The sequence below is a fragment of the Hoplias malabaricus genome, chromosome 10, assembly GCF_029633855.1.
Source record: "Hoplias malabaricus isolate fHopMal1 chromosome 10, fHopMal1.hap1, whole genome shotgun sequence".
Lineage (NCBI taxonomy): Eukaryota > Metazoa > Chordata > Actinopteri > Characiformes > Erythrinidae > Hoplias > Hoplias malabaricus.
In genome coordinates this window covers 27,410,135-27,432,261 of record NC_089809.1, presented here as the reverse complement: position 1 = coordinate 27,432,261, position 22,127 = coordinate 27,410,135, and the positions used below count along the sequence as shown (strand labels likewise).

Here is a 22,127-nt window from a genome sequence, read left to right as displayed (position 1 = left end):
TGCTTGAGAAGGACTGAAATGATGGACGAGCCCAGAGATGGTCAGTAGGTTCTCATTTGCAGTCTGTTATCTAATTTGATTCATCACAGGTTGACTTTAATGAGAAAGACCTCTGCCTAATCTCTTGAGTGGACAGAGCCATAAAAAGCAACCATAAAAGTGATTAATGAAGATACAATAATTAAGAGTCAGTTGCTGCAGTTTGTTAAATATACTGGTAGGTGGAATAACGGCATCAGTTTTGGAATGTCACCTACAACACTTTCTTCATTTACTGACAGACTCACTTAAAGGCCTGAAGGTCATCACAAGGGTGGGAAATGGGTATGTTTTGGGAAATGTCAAGAAAGAAGAAAAATAGATGCATCCTTTTTAGCTTTGGTTAAGTGAGAATAATAGTACAATGCCAACACAACATTTTAAAAGCACTGCTTCTCAAGTAGAGAGAGAGAGAGAAAGAGAGAGAGAAAGAGAGAGAGAGAGAGACTCAGTACACTTCAGTGCTATTCGAGTAATTAGGCACATGTTAACTATTGTGCATTTAGTGTTGGTGGGGGTTTATTCAATCAGTGTACATGTTTGACATATGGCGCAGCTCTTGAAGCCTCTCAGCAGCAGCTACTGAATAGGTTAAATGAAGCTATGCGTATTTTTTATTTGTTACACCATTTTTTCATTTCCATTGATTTGTCAGTTAGGTCAGAGCGTCCTTCATTTGTATTAATGTATTCCACCATTACTCTCTGTTTTGAGAAGTCTCTGTTGGTGTAGAGGGTGCTCACCTACCAGGAAGATTTAACTGGGTCATGGCAACAGCCCCCCCAGGCCATGTTTTATATAACACTTCATTTAGACTCAGTTTCAAAGCAACAGCGATAGCAAAGTTCAATTTCACACCGGCCTATAAAAAGCATGTGTTGTTCCAAGCAATAATACTTGCTCCAACACCCACAGCCATTCAAACAAACTTCAGAATCCAGAATATTTGGGAAAACAATTGCATAATGCTGTTGAGAGAGTGCAGAAGTGCTTCAAACTCATGGTTTTGTCAGTGTATGCCAAACTCATTATTTGTTATAGTGCAAGAGTGTTTCTTCGTGCAGTATTGAAAAATATCATGCCTTGCTGTATCATAAGGAATACTGACAGCAGGTCATGTGCCAATAATGTCGTCTTTACCTTTTGTGATGAAAAACACACACACACACACACAAAATAATTGCCAAACAAAATTATTCAGACCACAGGGAAATATGAATTATATGTGTGCTGTACTCATTTCACGCCTGATGGAGTGCCACCTTTAACCAGGGAGGGGCTCGTATTCTCCACAGTTTTCGGGTGCCGCCATTCTAATAAAGCAATAACAGAAGCATTCTCCCTTTTAATTGGACATTGTTAGACTGACATATCAATCTCTCTACTGAAATGCCCCTTCCATGTAAATTGTAATTGAAACATCCAGGGCTGTCATATGGGACAATAAGACTGCTTATGCATGGGAAATCTGCACTCAACACACCCTGGACCCTCCATGTTTATTTATATTTCATTGTTATGCCAAAGTTTTTTCAGTTAATCATTTACTCCCAAGATGCAGACCATTTTAATGCACTAAGAGGTTGCCAAGTGTTACACCAAAATCCTGTGACCATTGAGGGTGTAATGACATAGCCTTGGCATAAAAGCAGCTATCAGAATTTGTGACCGCATTGAATTTTCATATAAAGTAATGTAACGTTCATGTTTAAGTACATTTATGTCATTTTTACTCAGTGGGCACACTGGACCATGTCCGAACCGACTCTTATGTCGTGGTCGGGGACTAGCAGCCTCTAGGGTCACAGAACTAGAAGGTCACAGATTTCAACAATGTAACCAGTAGGCTGACCATCGCACGAGCATACTGACTGGTAATATATATATATATATATATATATATATATATATATATATATATATATATATATATATATATATATATATATATATATATATATTTGTTCGAGAAAAAAAAACACTTAAAAAACACCTTCATACCTCAAATCATGATGAAATAGTTCATCCTCTACAGTGATCTTTTGCTGGAAAGTGAGATGCGACAAACCATGTTTTCTCCCACGGAGACGAAAATATCTCTTTACAGAGTAAGAACGCCAGACTGTTCTTTGATCATCTAAAAACGGTTGCCATTTGTAAGACATCCACTGGCAGTAAATGGGGAGAGAACTGAGACATCACAAATAGTAGGTGGCAGACGAAAGATGTACGGCTGCATGTTTGCAGTACGACGATAAGCGAGAGTCATTGTTTCTGTAGAGGCTCTTTAGATCAAGAGAGAGGAAAGCACACCCCGGAGTGAAGTTTAAGGCCCAATAAATCGAGAGAATTGCCAAGAAAAAGGGGAGCGACAGCACTCCCCTGGCGGCTGGAAACGTTTTCATTAGCTGAGATTTCTTCGGTACCAATAAATGATTTACAGTCAAACATAATGATGCATTTTACCTGAAACTACACAGAGAATCCAGACAGGGCCGTGTGCTCTGAATCAATTATCAGTTCTTTATTCTTTTTATCCTCAAACTGCTCAAGAGGGGTTGTCTTTTCTAAAGACTGTCATCAATCAAAAAAGGTTATCTTCCTTTTGCAATGTCTCTCTTTCTCTCACACTCCCTATTTCTCAGGAAAACACAGCACACACCATCACTCGCCTCTGTGGGGAGCTATAACAGTAATTTCATGTTCGGTGTCAGGGGAAGTCCCAGTGTGTGTGTGATCGGAGACTTGTGCGCAATGGCCGATCATTATTCATATGTGCAAGCTGAGGGGTGGCTTTGCTGGTTTACACTTGCTTGACCAAAGAAAACTTTTCAGAAAAAGATAAAAACATTCTTAGTTTTAAGATATTTTCCCGTCTAATACAAACCATCTATAATTTAGTTGTCATGTAACATTTTATATTGCAGAACACTTCACAGTCTCTCAGTTTGGCAGACATTATAATGTGGCATATTTATCAGTATATGAAAAATACTGAGTTGTTTAAATTTTACATGTGAAATTCCACATGGATCTAAACTTTAATTCATTGAATACCCCTCCACAAGGGGTAGCTATTCCATGCTTGCCATCAAAAACATTGTGTCCTAGTTTCTTTGAATATAAATGCATCATAATTTGCCAGCTTATTTAAAACTATCTAAAGCTCTTATTAGACGCCATGATTCTGATGTGGCATAGTCTAATTTTATAAATGCTCAGCCCCAAAGAGCAACGTGAGAGGCACAGTTCTCACTATTACTTATTATTAATAGGTCAGAGAAGTATAACAAACATTTTGAAGCTGTAATTTTAAGGTAAAAAATACAATATCGTGTTCCTTTAAACAACATTTCAGTATATGAGTGTATCCAGTATTCTTTAATCATTTTTGTAAATAAGATTTTTGTGAAAACCCTTATAAAAACTTATATTTAAAAAAACTCAAGACATAGAAATGTTCTGTACTTATGTCTGTATGTCTAGAACCATTGAGGAATATTTGGCAGATTGTGCTCTGTGTAAAAATGCTGATATGTACATATTCCTAACTTCTGTTTTGAGTTAAAAGAGAAGTACTGGTGGACGCTTCCTGTTAGCACAATGCAGAGAATAGTTCACATTAATAACAGAAGATATTTTGCTGGTAGTATATTGATACTAGCAGTACAAAGAACCTCCTTTCACTACAGTTAGAAATAACACTCCCTCTGCTGTGTGCTGACAGGAAGCAGAAAAGCACTGGGCCCAAGGGCTAATGGGGAAAGCTACAATGAGGTTGGCCAAGCCTAAGGGCCATCAGCACTGCCGCTCCACCGGCATCTGGCATCACAGATACTGCCTGTGTATGGCTGGCATTCACTGAGCTGAGAGAACATTCCTGTGGGGTGCTGGCAGACTGGGCAAAGGTGAAGGGAACCAACACCAGTAAACATGCCCACAGTTCACTTCAGTAATTTCACGATATTTCACTGAATGTGAATTTTATTTTTTTTTTGTACAGATATTTAAAATGTTACACAAACTCATTTTTCTTAATGAGTCTATATTCTGTGGATAAACTATCATGCAACTAAAGATTTTAGAAACATCACATGCACTGAATATAATTCCATGATAGTAGTGTTTTACCACTAGTGAGATGACAATGTGGGATTATTTTCTCTACTCTAATTTACATAAAATGGCATCTTTCACAACCCTCTCACTCTCCTTCAGAAGGAAATGCTGAAATACAATTCAGAGCTGAAAGCAGAATAAGAAAATGTCAGCAATTTTGAAAGCCTTCATTTCAAGCCTGAACATGTTACGCTATTCCTGCTTAGGTACTATACGATTCCCTTAAGTGTGAGATTTGCATATTCAGTCACTAGGTGAGGTGCCAGACTAGTCTTTTCTCATGCTGTTCACATCACTGTTTGCAGATGAATGAGTGTGCCAGCTCCGGGTGAAACAACTGAGCTCAATGCTGCTAGAGTAGAGGAGTCTTGGCTCTCTTACAATGATCCTTAAAAAACAGAGAATATGAATCACTATACAGCCTGAAAAGAAGCGGCAGAGCAGCCGCTGTATTCTTGCTCAGCGATAAACAGCACAGCATGGGGGCACGTTCGGCCAGTTTTACTCCACTTCTCTGATATCAGCCGTAATGAACACCTTGGAGCATTGCCTGCTCGACTAAGCATTGGCCTCTCTCAAACAGAGAGTATGTATGGTGCATTTGATTTTGTGTGTGTGTGTGTGTGTGTGTGTTTGTGTGTGCTGGCGGCCACCTTGCTTTGGTGACATGCAGAGAATCCAAGTAGGCCACTACGACCCTTAGTCCACATGGATAGGTTTGATTAATTAAAACTCAAGCTAGAGTCCTCTCTGGCTATGGTTCATGCTGTACCACACACCTGCTGAAGCCCAAGTAACATCTGCAATGCAGGCACTTGGCCCAGAACACCCTGAATTCCAACTGCAAAGCTGTCTGTCACCTCCAGTTTGGTTAAAGCGGTAGTGTGAGTGCTTCATTTGTGCGTACCAAAAAGTGAAGTATGGATTTTAAGTCAGTATATTACACATTGAACATTAACATGTGGTGCAGAGACATTAAAATAATATCAGGAGCTATATACACAACAGGTGGTAAAATGAAAAATAAAATAAAATTTTGGTTTCAGTTCTTTCAGATGTTTATATTCTGTCATTAACATATCCCAGGATAATCTCTCTACAATTGCTGTGACATTGTTTTGTCAACTCTGCGGGTGCTGCTCTTATTATTCACTCTAATACAATGGCCCAATCTCATAGCAAGTGTTACTGGTGATAAGCATAATTCTTGCGTAACTCACATTCTGCATGTTGTTATTAACAACCTAGATGATTGAGGAAACATTTCTTGTATCATGAATGGACTTGCATATGCTACATTCTCTCTCTCAACAATGCATTCAAACTTATTTAAGTGTCCCCTTGTGGAAACCACCCAGGTCCATAAAGTCCTAAGACATATTCATATGCATTTTCTGCATATCACTTTTAAAATGACAGCCCAAGCAGCCCACAGAAAGGAAAACATGATGCTTGCATATTATCAAAGTATTAGTATCAAGCACATCAACCAAGACATAACCACCATAAAATATTATCACAACCATCCTGTACAAAAGCATAATCAGCACTGCATTCAGCACTGCACCTAAATATATTAATTGTCCAAAATAAGGCTAAGGGATTTTATAAAAATTGCATGCCATGTAAAACTACCATGTATAAATTACTGATACTGCAAACTAGCACCATCTTCTAAAACTGCTTTGGGGATACTCATAAAACGTGTTTCTATGTGTAATGATGACAACAGAAACCTGCCTCAGCACCAGGGCTGTTCAGAAACATCACATCCATTCTGAAATTAATATGTGATTTACTTAAAACTGAATAATGTGTGTACCTGGTGACACTTCTTCTAAGGAGCCAGCATGATCCACAGTAATTCTGGGAAGGCAGGAGCTTGTTAAACACTGCAATGGGAATGACGCATATTTATATATTACTTTCATATTGATATGATTAGCTAAGAGAGAGATATTTTTTACTGATTTTGATTTGTTTAGAGGATTTATTAGACTGTTTGTTTGTACTGTGTGGTAATCACTTGTAAACCCAACTCTTCTAAAACCACAAAGCTCTGAGTTATAAATTCATTTTTACCTGTATTTAAAAGGGAAAAAAATAAGGTTGAAGCTCATGAATATATTAATTTGTTTTCTTGTAAGTGTATGAATGACTGTATATTTACAAGCAAATAATTAAATATATTCATAAGGTAAAACGTTAAGTTGGGACTGTGGCAATTTTATACTGTAACAATTGTGAAATGTTCCAAAAGCTTCATAAAAAGTTGATGTAATCATGTTTATGTATATTAAGCTTCCAGGAAATACCAAGATGGGTTGAGGCTTGCCATATTGCAAAACAATAAAAAATTTAAAAAATGAGTGAATAATCCTATTGTTTGAGTGCGGATAAAGGGGCAAAACCCCACAACAAAGACCAGTATGTCTGCATACCTGAAGACTTAATAGATAGAAATATATAGATAGAAAAAACTCTGCTTTCAAAACTAGATCAGTCTGTCTTAAGTCCCAAAATATAAAACTCAGAACATATCATGTCAGAATATAAGCATATCAATAAACCTGAACACCCTAACGACCAGTCCTTTTTCTTCTAGTGTGTCATCCACAGTTGCTTAAATGTAATTAGACTTAGACAGATAACATCATTTTGTCAGTAGACTATGTTCTGTACAACCATATCTGACAGCACTTGTTCCACATTGTACCAGAATTTAATGCATATTCATATTCATTAAAAATATAATCAATATTCAATCAAACTTGATGCAAAACTGTTACAAATTTTCAAAGAACATGTCTAAACTCTTTAAATGTCACATTCACTTACTTTCCTTCCACAAGCTCAGTAGCTCTTATTAAAAAAAATCATCCCAACTCTAAAATTGGTTCCTGCTAAACACTCGTTATCTGAGACAAACAGTGCAGAGAACTGTCTGAATTCTAATAGGAAACCTGACAAAAATTCAATGCCACTATATTAATAATCATCAAAAGGTAGTGTCATCATTGTCAGAATCCATTATTACCACATCCTTTTATCACAAAGCCTCTATAACTGCACCTTTTTCAACAAATATACTAGTTAAAAGTGCTGTTTCTTGCAAAAATAGAGAGTTGAATTATGTATAATATAATATGTATAATATTAACGTTTGCAAGCAAGTTTGGATGCATGTGTTTTCTAATTACCTGTGAACAATTCTTTCCTGTTGGCCTTATCAACAAACATACACACAAACACACACACACACACACACATACACAAATAATGTTCAAAATAATCCTGACACTTTAAGGCTTTAACAGGTTGTCACCTTGCCCAATGCCAAGCATTGGCTAGACATATATAAAGTTCCACAGCTTTGGGTCATGGAATTGTGTTCTCTAAAGTGATAGAACATCATCCGAGGTTTATTAGGTCAGTTCCAGCACTAATCATTAAAACCTGTATTTCAGTGATGCTCAGTGGATGTAATCAAATCTTTACTGTATTGTTCCAACATCTACTGAATAGTTTCCCTCTATAGTGTACACATTGTTCCTGTATCAAAAAGAGGATTTTTATGACCTTGAAATCTAAAAATACCACTAAATAAAGAGGAATCTACAACCATTTGGATATATAATGTATAAATGGTCACTGAAAAATCATACTTGACGGTGACCATCTCTACATGCCAAACTCTTCTCTCATGGCATGGAGTATGGCAGGAAAATATGATCGAGCTGGGGGGGTTGGGGTCAGTGAGGGAACTCATCACTGTTTGCTTTAGCTCATTGCCCTGCAGCAATATCAGTCCAGGAGACACCTGGGACCAACGACACTAGACCTCAGAGGGGGCAGTGGACTGGCAACCTCCACTGATTAGTTTCTCCAGCATCCGGAACTTCACTCAGTACACGCCATTAACCTGGGACCCAGAGAGCAGGGCACATTAGCAACCTCACAAGCAGCCAGTTCACCTCTGCAGAACAGCCACACAACCACATCAATTACTGAGCACACAGTGATGCCAGCACAAACCAGCTCAATGGCCTAGAATGGACAAATTGATCAGTGTTACCTGCAAAAGCAGTTTCCATTCTTAACAAATTGGCTGGAATGTTCATACACTGTGAAAACTCTAAACTAATGGTAACAGGGATAGGCCATCAGAAACCACAAAGATCTGCAAACAGAGGTGATAATTAATTACTGGGGAGCCAATTTTGCAAAAACATATAAAACTAATATATAAACTAATATAAAACATGGGTGGCACTGTGCCACAGCAGTTAGTGTCATAGTCACTGCTTCAGGGACCTGGAGGTTGTGGATTCAAGTCCTGCTCCGGGTGACTGTCTGTGAGGAGTTTGGTGTGTTCTCCCCATGTTTGAGTGGGTTTCCTCCAGGTGCTCCCATTTCCTCCCACTGTCCAAAAACACGTGGTGGTAGGTGGATTGGTGATTCAAAAGTGTCCCTAGGTGTGAGTCTGTGAGTGAATGTGTGAGTGTGTGTCGCCCTGCGAAGGACTGGAGCTCCCTCCAGGGTGATTTTCCGCCTTGCACCCAGTGATTCCGGGTAGGCTCCGGACCCACAGCAATGCTGAATTGGATAAGTGGTTACAGACAATGAATGAATTAATGAATGAAAATAAAATAAAATAAACTTACCAAAAAAAAAAAAAAAACACAAGGAATATTAATAAATAATTCACATTGCACTTGATGGGGTCCATGTGAAACAAACTGGAACATGTCTGATTAGTGCCCTTAATAAAATGAGTGTAATAATACATCAATCACTAGTGAGAAGCTGGGGGGTTGTAATTTTGTCTGTTAGTAAGTCTGTACATTTTTATTCCGATTGAATTACCACAGAAACTCATTTGGTACTCAAGTTATTTAATTTTATATCACTTTTCTTGAATTTCTTTTAATTAATTAGGTATCTGTATCTATGTATCTATCCATCCATCTATCTATCTATCTAACATTAAGTCAGTATTAGGGAGCAGAAGCCATATCCTCAGTTCAGTTCATGCTTTTCAACAGAGCTATGAATAAACATTTAGTCCCCACCTCTATCTTAAAAGCCCCCAACCCACTAGTTGATGGAATTGGTTCCTTTGGACTGTGATATAAGTAAACCTGGCTGTCGAAATTCACATATTTGTTAGTGTATTTGAAAAATGTTTACTGCTTATTTCATTTATGGTACACCAGGCATATAAACCACACCATCCATCCATTGTCTGTAACTGCTTATCCAATTCAAGGTCATGGTGGGTCCGGAGCCTACCTGGAATAACTGGGCGCAAGGTGGGAACATACCCTGCAGGGGGCGCCAGACCTTTACAGGGTAAAACACAGTCACATTCACTCACACCTATGGACATATTTTGAGCCGCCAATCCAACGATATTAATTGAACTTTATCTTGGCGAAGGAAACTTTTTATCCGTGGCGTGTGAGCCAGGCGTTAGAGACAAAAGACTACTCTGCCGTGTGCTATATTTAGCTATTTCCTCCACCTTGTGGTGTCAGGTAACACAGGTAAATCCCAGCCTCCTGCGTTAACATGTCTTAACCAGGAAGCGGATGAGAGAGAATAAGCAAAACAGTCAGCGTTGTGAGTCGTGAGAATCGTGAATCCTGCCTTTAGGCTCTTAGCGATCTCTCTGAAACCTTATTCAACTGATGAGCACCACCATTTATACAATACTCACGAGCAAGCAAACGGAAAATGGTGGATTCCTCATGTCAGCGACACGGTAGGGATATATTTCATACTGCAGCTTTTACTGTTTTCCAGCGGTCACTTGCTTTAAACACCTTTGAAAGAAACACTCTAAGACTGTACACCTTCTCTGGTGTAAGTGTAACTTTTGCGGAGCTTTATGCCACGCTACCATCTTTTAGACATGGCCTGCTTTCCGCCGAGTTTGTCTAAAGGTCAGGGTTTATTTTAGAACTAAACATCGCGAGCGTGTTGCGTCTTTGGAACAGACTACGAATAATTAAAAGAAAATTATTCATAAACACGTCGTTTATATGATGTGTTCAACTTATTAGAGAGGATTTCAGAGCTGACAAATATGTATAATACTGAAATCTGCCTCTCAATGTGTTCATAATTAGGATAGTCTTGTTTCTGGTTCCAAAACTTGGAACACACTCCATATGCTTTGCCAGCACACGACCTGAAGTACCTTTATCCTGGTCCATGTTTCGGTTATCTACGTTTACACATATTCATTTAAAAAAAGAAAACAACTAATGTGTATGCAGAGAAATTCATTCGTTTTTACTTTTAGTGATATTCGAATATTTACTGATTTACATACTCACATTGACAGTTCAACTTTGTTTCCTGATTTTTATATAAAACGTGAATGCCCTCATCTCATTAGAATTAGTTAAGCGCACAATTCAAGTATTTGATCATCTGTATAACAAATAAATAAAAATCTCAGTCTGAAATTCCATTAAGCCTTAAGAAGCAGCAACATTATTCATGAGACTTTCTTGAAAATAGGCATGTTTGAATGATTTATGCATAATTATTAAATAAATAAATATGAATTTTGACACCCCAGTTATGGGATTCCCCATATTATTCCTGTTGAATCACATCCATGTAGGAACTAGGAAGGTATTAAAATACACAGCCTACAAGGATTGGCATCGTACACTGAATAGGACAAATAAATATATCCTGAATTAGAGAAAATTATCACATGTCTCAATGTCAGTAGTTTGTTTGGAAAATTAGCTATTAGATACAGCGACTGTTCTCTGCATGTGTTACATTCTATAATTATGTTGTAATTTACTTGTATTGTCTTGATTTATTGTGTTTTCCCAACAGGGATAGAAGCAAATGAGAAGTGTCGCAACATGAAAGTGAAGTTGGAATTCTCTTGATAAACCTCTGTATTTAAATTTTCTGTCACACTACACCATGCATCATCCCACCTTAGATTTCCAGCTGAAAGTGGAATTCTTCCGTAAGCTAGGCTACTCTCTGCAGGAGGTGCAGGCTGCTCTACAGAAGCTGGGCTTGGGAACTGATACAAACACAGTGCTGGGAGAACTTGTCCGTGCCGGAGCCAGGGCCTCTCCCACAGCCAGTCAGGAGAGTGATGAGGGGAGCTCCATCATGGCCCATTTGGGAGGAGGCTCCAACAGGAAGGAAAGTCTTCATGATCCTCGACACCCAGCACATGAAGATATGGCTGAACCAGACAATGACTTGAAGCCCATTGTAATTGATGGAAGCAATGTGGCCATGAGGTGAGTCCACAGTCTAAAATATCTGGTTAATGCAGAAAAAAGCCTTGAGAATAAGCCTTTCTTTTTGCAAGTGGACATTTCTCAGTGATTTGCATTTGCAATCAAATTAAACACAGTCTAATAATACTGATTAAATTGGCCACTCATTTTTTTGGCTAAAATAAAATTCTGAGGCTGGTTCAAATATTAATCTAAAATATCACTTTTCTTTAATTGTTTGTTTTTGTATATCATAAAATATTCTTATTGTTTATCATCCACTATTGTGTCAAAAGATAATCCACTCAACATAAATGTGTTCATATTTAAAAAATAATAATAATAAAAAATCACCCTCAGTCTGAATTATTGCAAAATCAGAAATAAATTTTCTTTTGAATGGTTAACTTATTAAAACCTCATTCACTATTTAACAGATAGCATTTACTATTGACTGATCTGATTGGAGCATGAAAATAAAACTGTCAATGTTTTCACTTGATGAATGGCACTATAGAATATAATTGTTTATCCTGAAATGGACTGAATGCAGCTCCCTTAAGCATCACAAAGACATGACCAATAATACCATTTGTAAACAGTATACAATAATAGCAAAAATAATGTATATTTTTAGTACTCCTGGATCCCCATGTTGGCCATTTAAGTTTTCACTTATTCCTTGCTCATCCATGATTCATTTCTTTGAAATGAAGCTCAAAAATATCTCTGACCTCAATGCCCCATGTTAGTGTTGCAGAGTTTTCAGATTCTTACACTTTTATTCACTTCCATTGATCGGAACTTTCTTTTTTTCTGTCCATCTGCTTTCAACCATGGCATTCCTCCTCATTTATTCATGTCAGCTTTGAAGTGACATTTTCAAAATGCAAATTGTTTGGACAAGATCTAATTTTGGGCAATCAATTCCTGTAACAGGTAGTCATGAATTAACATTTTAACTGCTGCATGAGACACAAGTTCACAGAAGAAAAAAAAAATTAAATAAAAATGATCATTAAATATATTTTAATTGCCATAATTATTGATAAAAAATGTCTTTTTTAAGCTCTGATTACATTCTTGATTAGTTTAAATGATATTAGTATGGAAACAAGTGTTAATGTTAGTGTTTTTACAAATGAAAAGTACCTCATAGGACTGAATTGTGTGTCACTCACTCACATACATACTCACTTACAAGGGCTGTTATTTAATGCCTTATGTTAAAAACACTCCTCACAAACAGTGACTTGAGTAGATGTTGAAACCCACAACCCTAGAACCCTGGAGTTGTGTGACAGCAACACTGCCTGTCCCTCCTTGTTTCCCTATGCTTTTAAACTGCATATTTAAAGAATCTGTAATTGGTCAAAATGATGGGGCAAACATTTTTCTTCCTTTTCATTTTCCCTTTTTAAAGTAACTTGGTCTGTCAGATACAGATGTCCTCAGACATCATTTCTACATTTTGTTTATAAAATGGTGCTTTACCCTCTATTTATCAGTATACTATATCAGTATGTAATCATTAAACAGTTTAATTACATCATGGTCATTCATAATTCACCATGACTAATTGAGCAATGGTGATCTGGTGTACAATGCCTCTACATACATATTTTTCATTGGAACGTCTAACCTAATTCATTCACACTTGTTTAACCATGTGTTTTCCTCATTCCACATGGTGTGACATTTAGAATCTATGCAAACCATGTCATGTTTTAGCTTGCTTTCCAGAAAAATTCTGCCAGACCACTGAATGGACAGGTGTTTGGCAGCACACTGAAATAGTGAAATTAGCTTCATGCAAATATTCCTCTTGAATGCATTTCCCTTTTAAACACTGACACTCATCCGTATCTCTCTCTCTCTCTATCTCTCTCTCTCATTAAGTCATGGGAACAAGGAAGTTTTTTCATGCCGAGGAATCATGCTGGCAGTCAACTATTTCCTTGAGAGAGGCCACAGGAACATCACTGTGTTTGTGCCCTCATGGCGAAAAGAGCAGCCCAGGCCTGATGTCCCCATTTCAGGTAAAGACACTCCCCTGACCTGCTGAGAAAAATGACTCATACAAGAACCATGTGAACATCAAAACCTTACACACTCCAATGGAAAAACACATATCAGATTTTCAGTCTGAAGCTTTTGTTAAGTTTGTTTTTGCCTCAGGGCTGATAAGGGTGTAACAATGTATGTAATGTATTGAGCTGTCATAGAGCAACACATGGATTTGTTTCCATGGTTTGTGATATACAGAATTACAAATCTGCCTTAAATATAAGACCAAGTTAGTTTCCCAAGTTAGTCATTTATTATTAAGTTGAAAGCATAAGACATTTATGTGCTTATTTAAGCTGATTAACATTAGTTTCTCTATTTCCTGGTTTTTAATATCATAGGGTTACTTGAGAAAACAAAAAGGGAGTGGTTATTTTTATCTGCTGGAAAATTGATTTAAATATATTAAGAATAAGAAATTAAGCTTAGAGGGTAGAGGTGAGTACAGTGGGGTTTTTTTTAGGATGAGCTGCTTCTGTCTTCAGATTGAGGATACTAAGTTTAAGCAAATAGCTAATAATTTGAATTTGGCTATGGTAGTTTTAGAATTTTATGTTATTTATAATATTTAAAAGAAAGATTTTTACTTTAAAACCCATTTTTAAAAAATGCTGTAAAATTGATATCTGTAAATTGTTAATTCACTTTACCTTTTTATTTAACAGACAAATGTACAAAAGAAAGATTTCATATACAATTTCTATTATTTTTTTTTTAACTATAAGTGAAGTTATGTAATAACATAATTTTGGGAGTAGGACCACGCCCAAACTCCTCCTCTCAGCTCTATATATACCCTGCAAATTCACGTCATTTCCGCGTCGGACAAACTCGCCTCATTTAGTTCAGGAGATGGATCTCTCCACTGAGCCTCCTGTTTTAAACTTGCTCTCACCTCCACCCCGTCTCCACCGCTTTTTCTCATATTCATTTATCCAACGGGGGGGTCCGACTTCATACGCATTCATAAGCCGCCCTGACCTCTTCCCCAAAAGACTTCTGAGTTCACCTTCCCATTTCAGCCTCTATGGGCGTGGTCCGTACTAGCAAAATATATTTTTTAAATTGATGCCTGCAACAAAAAGCTTGGACAGAGGCATTTTTACCACTGTGTCACCTCACAGTTTCTTTTAACATTGCTCATTCTTGCTGTATACAAGCCTTAAAGAGAATGTCTACGATTGTGGGAAATGCAGTTCTCTTTGCTTTTTTACATTCAGAATCTTTGCCTCCTTTTTAGTGGAACGGTCTGTTTGAGTGGATAAACCCCTGTTGTTTTTATGTGGCTGAAGTTTAACTTCTTTGTAAGGTTTTATTCACTGAATTGCCACAGAAACTCATTTGTAACTCGAGTTGTTTAGTTTTGTAGCACTTTCAGGAATGCAGTTAGCTGTCTCCTGGGTTTGGAGACATTTGTACCTAAAGTGAGCAGAAACAGCAAAAATAAGTGAATATTACCCAACTATGGAGCAGGAATAGAGCAATATCTTAATCTCAGTTTGTGATTTTCAGATTCTAATTCTAGATTCTAATTAATTGTAAGATGATTATGACCATTCTGTTCAGGTGATTTTAATCAGTCATTAAATTAATTGACCATTATAGAGTTTTTAAAAACTGGAATGAAGATAGTCCACCAGCCAAATATATCCAGACAAAACCCTCCTGGGCTGTATTCCACAAAGGAATTTCTCAGATTATCCAGATCAAATCAAATCAAATCAAATTTATTTATATAGCGCTTTTCACAACTGATGTTGTCACAAAGCAGCTTCACAGATTATCCAGATCACTTGAGAAAAAAGCCATGTCTGTCCAATGGGAACAGATCCTCCCAAGTCCTCAAATTTGGACTTAAGTTAGCTCGCTAAATGAGAAATCCTGCTTTGTGGAATACCCGCTAGTGATGTTTCACAAACTCTGCAGCAACAGATGAGCTAGTGTCTCTGACTGACAAGGTAGGTGTGTCTATTATAGGGACCTGGGAGTGGGCAGAGTGCGTAAAAACTGTAGCAGCACTGCTGTGTCTGTCTGATTCACTCATAGCAGCACAACACACCACAACAGTGTTAGCGTCACTGCAGTGCTGAGAATGATTCACCACATAAATAATACTTGCTCTTTGTTGGTCATTGGCTGGTTTTGTTTTTAAGGAAAGGATGATAGTGTGCTAACAAAGTACTTTAACATAGTCTGTAATTGTAGAAATACAAAGTGCACCTACATGGTAAGTGGAGCTAATAAATTGGGCACTAGATATACAAAGAAGTAGTTTTAATGTTGAGGCCAATCTGTAAACATCTTTGTGTTTTTCAAAGAGTACATACCACATAACTATTGTTATGTGGTATTGAGCATGAATACTTTGAGCACATTACAACACTAGAATTGTTTGACCTCAGTGTTCTTGTTCAACCAGCAATGTGGTTTAACCACAAAATATTGCAATAATTTAAAATGCTCAAAGACTCTTAGCTCCCTTAGCTCATGCTGAACATTGCAAGCATTCTGTTCGGTCTAGGTGTTTTTTTTTCCATTGTTGGTCTATGAACAACATTCATTTCCTTTCCAAAATGACTTTGATTTATCAGGAAGAATAAGCCTTCTTTGAGGCCATTCTGGGAATTCCCCACCAGGAAGTTCATGAGTGTCACTCTGAACCGGTTTCATTGTGAATCTTTAATCTGCTTCCAGGCAAGAATTAGATGAGGTTGCTTCCTTGTTGTAGAGAATGTACCTTTGCACCTTAGTGGTGTTCACTGTTTATCTTCATTTTATTTTCACGGTTCATGTTTGGTTATGTAGAAGGCAAATCCTGAAGTAGGTGATAAAACAGTAATGATATTATTTCATATTATTTTGTGATGGGGAAAAAAAAAAACATTTTTAGTCTGTGTATTTGTTTAGATTTTTTTTCAGTCTTTCAGTGTGGCACGTTGTAGTTATTGTTTCCTGTGTATTGTAGTATATTGAACTGAGTATAGAGGCATTCAGTTCAGTTATGGTTTTCCTTCATACTTATTTGTTCAAAGTCCTTTCACTTATTTACAGGTCTAGAAGACTCATGCTCCAAGCACTGTAAACGAATGATGGTTTGTTGTTTGCAGTAAAGTAGATATTCCTGGAGAATAAATAGACAGTTCTTTTCTATTCTGAAATTTGAACCCAAATTTCTACTTGAACATTACAGTTTAATTTCAGTTTGCCTTTGTTAATAAGATAATGTGTATAAAATTAATTAAAATAATATCATTAGGCAGAAAGCTAAATAAAGTATGTTGGCAGATGCAGTCAATGTCACAGTTTAATACCTCCTCTGCTTAGCACATTATTAATTTAAGCTGATACTTTAAATATCACTACTGGTAATCTTCTCCGTTTATTTTTTGCAGTTTTTGGCCCATATTATGATGTATGGTTATGATTTAGATAACTTTATTGTACCTTTACATTTAAAGACAATACAATATATCCACAAATCAGTTATGAAACAGAGCCACAACAGGACAAATAACCCAATATGGGTAATACTACCGCCTATTGTATAAACCATTGCTTAGACTGTTTTTGTTTTTGTGTGAAACCTTTTTTTCCTATTCCTCATCTACTGTTATTTTCTTTTAAGTCCTATCATTATATTTAAATTTTTGCCATGTACACACCCAGAGGAGAAGAACACTGGAGGACAACAGCAATATGTTTCACTCTTTGAATAATCTGAATACAGAAAAAGGCACTATATTATAAGTCTCAGTATAGCTGACCATATGTTTTTGCTTGTTTCCAGATCAGCACATTCTGGGAGAGCTGGAAAGGAAGAAGATAGTGGTATTCACACCCTCACGGCGGGTAGCAGGCAAGCGAGTTGTCTGCTATGACGATCGCTTCATTGTCAAACTTGCTCATGAATTGGATGGCATTATTGTGTCCAATGACACGTATCGTGATCTTCAGAGTGAGCGTCCTGAATGGAAGCGCTGCATTGAGGAGAGGCTGCTCATGTACTCTTTTGTCAATGACAAGTATGTTACAGCTACAAAACATTTTTGTTCAGTTTTAAATGCTATTCATCTCTATTTTAGCTTTTAGTTTTAAATATTAAAAGTATTGTAATATTAAAAGTATATGTAGCTATTAGGAAATAAATTGTATATGTTTCGTAAAACAATATCGTTTGCTCATTTTCATATCATTCATTGATCATACTATGGATCATTCATCATCATTATGGGCCAGTGCCAATATCTGCTATTTTTCATGTACATATTTACTTGTGCCAATAGAGATTATATAAAAATGTCTAAATAAATTACAAATATAGAAATTTTGGTACAAATTGTTTAGACTTACATGATATTTAAGTTTTACTGCAGATGTAAAAATGTAGAAATTTGTAAATAAATATAACTGTAGAAATTTGTTAAAATAATCATTCAGACACATTTTACCAGTATTATTTGTTTAAAGAATGTATTTAATGATGTATTGCCAATATATTTGCCATATGGTGTTGAACTTGAAAAGTCTAATTATTTTTATTTTTATCTTCCACAGGTTCATGCCACCAGATGACCCACTTGGTCGTCATGGCCCAACCTTAGATAATTTCCTCAGAAAGAAGCCTCTCTTACCAGACCCCAAACGCCAGCTTTGTCCTTATGGTATATTATGCTTTTTCTTTTTAAAGTATTCTGTTAAAGACACTCTCATTAGATGATAATGTTAGGTAAACTTACAGGTTTTTATTGGTTGTTGTTGTTTATTTTTTAATTCACAGTTATGTCATGGTTTAGTGTCCTTGGGTAACTTGGGAAGACATTAATGAAATTATAATGATGATGATAACGATGATGAAGATTACTAATTGGGTTTTTCTATTTTTTCTTCAGGAAAAAAATGCACATATGGAATCAAATGCAAGTTCTATCACCCTGAGCGCACCAACCAGTCCCAACGTTCTGTTGCAGATGAGCTGAGGGATAATGCTCGTCTATCCAGCCCTCAGCACTGCTGTTTAGAAGATGGACGAGGTGTAGGGGCTTCCCAAAGGGGGTCATATCTCTGTGAACCAATCTTTGGCTCCTTTTTTCCCTCCCTTGAGCAGGAGCTGGAAAAAAAGCTGACTCTGGATCCCAAAGGCTCACTTCTGAGGAGCCAACATGGTGATGGCATGCTGTCCTACTGGGAGGACTCCAGCAGGATCCTGCCCTCTAATCCAACTAGTCACACCCCTCTGAACTGGCATAGTCTTCAGTATAAATTCTCTGCTAACCCTTCTTCTTCTGGGTTTAGCTCGGACTCTGGCCTTGGCTCCTATGATAGCCAGTTGTCAGAGGCATCTCGGGGTCCTGAAGACTCATCAAGGGTCAACTCCATAAACCCTGGAATTACGTATGAGCAAATGGATTGTTCCTCTTCTGATTCAGCTGGACGAGGAGGCTACCACAATTTCTGTCCTGTCACCCAGCATTCAGCTAACATCTTTAGCTATGGCACTTACTCAGGACTAGGCCCAGTCCATCACTACAGCCTGCCCAACTCCATTCAATCAGAAGGCCTCAAATCCAACTATACATGCCAAAAGGCATGGTGTAATCCACCATGTATTCCACAGCCTCGCACAGCTTTCAGTTTACCAGATCCTGTCCACAACGTTGGCCTTCTTGGACCACCCGAGATTTACAGAAATAACCAGTCTGCTGTAAGTTCGCAGATGGTATCCTTTGACACAGAGCGAGAAGATGTCAGGAAAAAACTGTATGCCATTTTTAACCCATATCATGTGGACAAAGTCATGGGAATGTTCCCAAAACTAACAGATGCCCAACAGCTCGCTGCAAAAATTGTCACACTCAAGTCCAAAGGAAATTTGTAACTGTTCATGACAGACAACAAACACTTTTATGATTCTCTGTAAATGGAGATTTATGGTATGAAAATGAGCTCAGAAGAAATGCTTCGCTGAACTTCATCATAGCAAATGTGATTGCTAGCTCTCTGTAGCTGTCATATTCTGTTTTATTAACCAAAGTTAATTGTATCTGAATGTCACGTAACATCACAAAGTAAATGTGATTACTATGTATGACAAGTAAGTCAAGATATATATATTTAGGTATATTTTTGTATCAACCATATATGTTGATGCACATTGCATCCTTTAATAATATGTATATTGTCATGTCCAGAGGTTGATATTGCTCAGAGTGCTGGTTTTGACCGAAAAAAAAGTTAATGACTGTAATATCTGTATTTAAACATTCTGCAGATTTTTTTGGTTTTGTATTTATTTAATGTGAAAACAAGTTGGGAACAAGCATTAAACACCAATGTAGTTATATACTATATAAATGTTAATGTTCATGAATTTACTGCAAATTTTTGTTTCACATGTTGCAATTCATTTACTATGCAGAATATGTACTCTTGTACATGCATAGAAACACTGCCATTATGTTTATGCATTCAGGTGTCTCTCACCTCAAGTTGACCCCGAGCCATTATTGCAAAGCTTGAAATTTCTTAGTGTATGCACATTGATGATAATGGCATGTCTTGCGGATGAAGCACTTTAGTGAATGTTTACGTATTATGTATATATGTTCTCATTCTCTGTCTCTCTCATTCTCTCCCTCACTTTGGTACAATGCTCCAGTTTCTGTACAAAATCATCTGCCAATATTCCCCAATGTTTGGGGTAATTGCTTTGTTAATATACTGCTAATATTTGTAATTGTTTACCAAAATTATTTGGGAAAATGTGAACAATGGAAAGGAGTTCTCAGTTATACAGCTAGTTGTCATGAAATGCAATGTAAATAAATATTTTTGCAGTTCTATTCACTTATTAAAGACAGAGAATTGAGAGGGCTTTATATTTGTTCTTAATGCATCATTTCTGAGATTAGTGGGTTTACAGATTAAATATGATAGATGATTTTGTGTGTGTGTGTGTGTGTGTTGGGGGGTGGAAGCTTCAAATATAGTATGCACATATTGAAGGTCTTTGATTCTGGTGGTATAAATCTGTGACACACCAAATTGTTAAGCAATATATACTTATCTTAAAGCATTATTACCAAATAGAATGTAAAGTAGTTTTGTTTTGACCTTACAAACCCACAACATGCAAATTACTCACTTTTAGGAAAAGAAAGATATGTTGTTGAGAATAATGTACGCAAATTATTTACTTTGCTTTATGCATGGGCCTAGGATCATTTGCTCAGTAATAAATTCCATTGATATCTTGATTTATGTTTGCTGCCACATTTTTATTGTCTTTTTAGCAGTTTTAGTGAAGTTGTAAGTTCTTGCCATAGGATCATTATTACTGACCTTTTTTGGGTTGTGATGCAGTGTACATTATATTCTTCATTCTTACTTAATGTTAATGTCACCAAATGTCATAACTGTGGAAGAATACACAAGCAAAGCATTTGTTGGGGAACCTCACAGGAACCTACTAAATAAGTTAAACTCTTACAGCTTGCCAAGTAGCATATCAAAATGCTGATGAGTAGTTTTTAGTGTATGCCTACATTTCTGTCCCTTAAATAAGATTCACACCAAAACAAGTCTCTACAGTTTTTGAAACTACAGCTAAAATCCTGCAATCAGGCTAGGAAGTATTTACGGTGTGCGCATGCCTTATCTACCCACCACCCATGTGAAAATTACACAGGAACAACACCTGAGCAGTTACAGGGAAATTCATTGGGGAAAAATTGCAGCCTTCCAAGAAGGAAGTTTACATAGATTTAAGCTGTCCACTTCCAGCAAAAAAAAAAAGGCGTGCTCAGAAAAATGCAAAAGATCTGTATGTAAATTTTCCTCTTATGATTTGTTTAGCTCACTGTTCTTCACTGAATCACACTTTTTTCTTTTCTTTTTCCAAGGCACGTCCATTCATTTGAGTGAGGTAATACGTAAAAGGGCTAAAAGTGCAGAACAAATATCTGTTAAGGAAAGTACATATAATAATATTGTTATGCTGAACTGTTCTGAGATGTTTAATACTGGACAAGTTATGATTCAGGGAAAAGCAGAAAGAATGTAATCAATAGCAATTTTTCCAACACCCAAATTTAGCAACTGATGTTCATAAATGTGTAAAACTAGCCTCCTACCCAATAAAAAACTTGTTTTAAACATGCATTATATAAGATTTCTTGATTAAAACTAAAGGAAGTAAGATTATTCAGTCATGAGATAAATCAGTGTTGATTTAATGGAATTTTTTTGGATTATGTCATACACCTTTGCATATTTACGTCACACACAGCTCAAAATAAACTTTCATTGTTTTCACTGACAAACATTAATCTCATCTCGTCTTCTATTCCGCTTGTCCATTTCAGGGTCGCGGTGACAAACATTAATGTGTTTCATAAATAAACTTTTGGGACAGAGGCAAAATAAAACTGAAAAGTTATATAGGTAACACTGTTGAAAGATAATGTCATAGAGAAGAGGGCTTAGGACTGAAAGGTCGTTGGTTCAATTCCTATGACCGGCAGGAAAATTGAGGGAGGTGTGAATGAAGGAACAGCACTGTCCTGCCCCCTCAATCCACAGCTGAAGGGGCCCTTGAGCAAGAGTGCACCGAACCCAAAATGCTCCCCTGGCGCCAGGGAT

The 22,127-nt window shown here is 37.0% G+C and overlaps 1 protein-coding gene across 1 annotated transcript; it reads left to right on the top strand.

Moving 5' to 3' along the window:
* Positions 1 to 9,707: 9,707 nt before the first annotated feature.
* LOC136708564 (endoribonuclease ZC3H12A) lies at positions 9,708 to 20,766 on the top strand. The gene is made up of 6 exons (XM_066683200.1): positions 9,708 to 9,922; positions 11,020 to 11,444; positions 13,323 to 13,462; positions 17,278 to 17,512; positions 18,045 to 18,151; positions 18,380 to 20,766. Exons 2-6 carry the CDS (start codon positions 11,113 to 11,115, stop codon positions 19,363 to 19,365), a joined length of 1,800 nt encoding a protein of 599 aa, XP_066539297.1. The 5' UTR covers positions 9,708 to 9,922; positions 11,020 to 11,112; the 3' UTR covers positions 19,366 to 20,766.
* Positions 20,767 to 22,127: the final 1,361 nt, after the last annotated feature.

Coding starts and splice junctions, on each gene's coding strand:
- LOC136708564 (XM_066683200.1), top strand. CDS start 11,113: ATGCATCATCCCACCTTAGATTTCCAGCTGAAAGTGGAATTCTTCCGT. Junction 13,463..17,277: donor GCCTGATGTCCCCATTTCAG/GTAAAGACACTC, acceptor GCTTGTTTCCAG/ATCAGCACATTCTGGGAGAG. Junction 17,513..18,044: donor TACTCTTTTGTCAATGACAA/GTATGTTACAGC, acceptor TATCTTCCACAG/GTTCATGCCACCAGATGACC.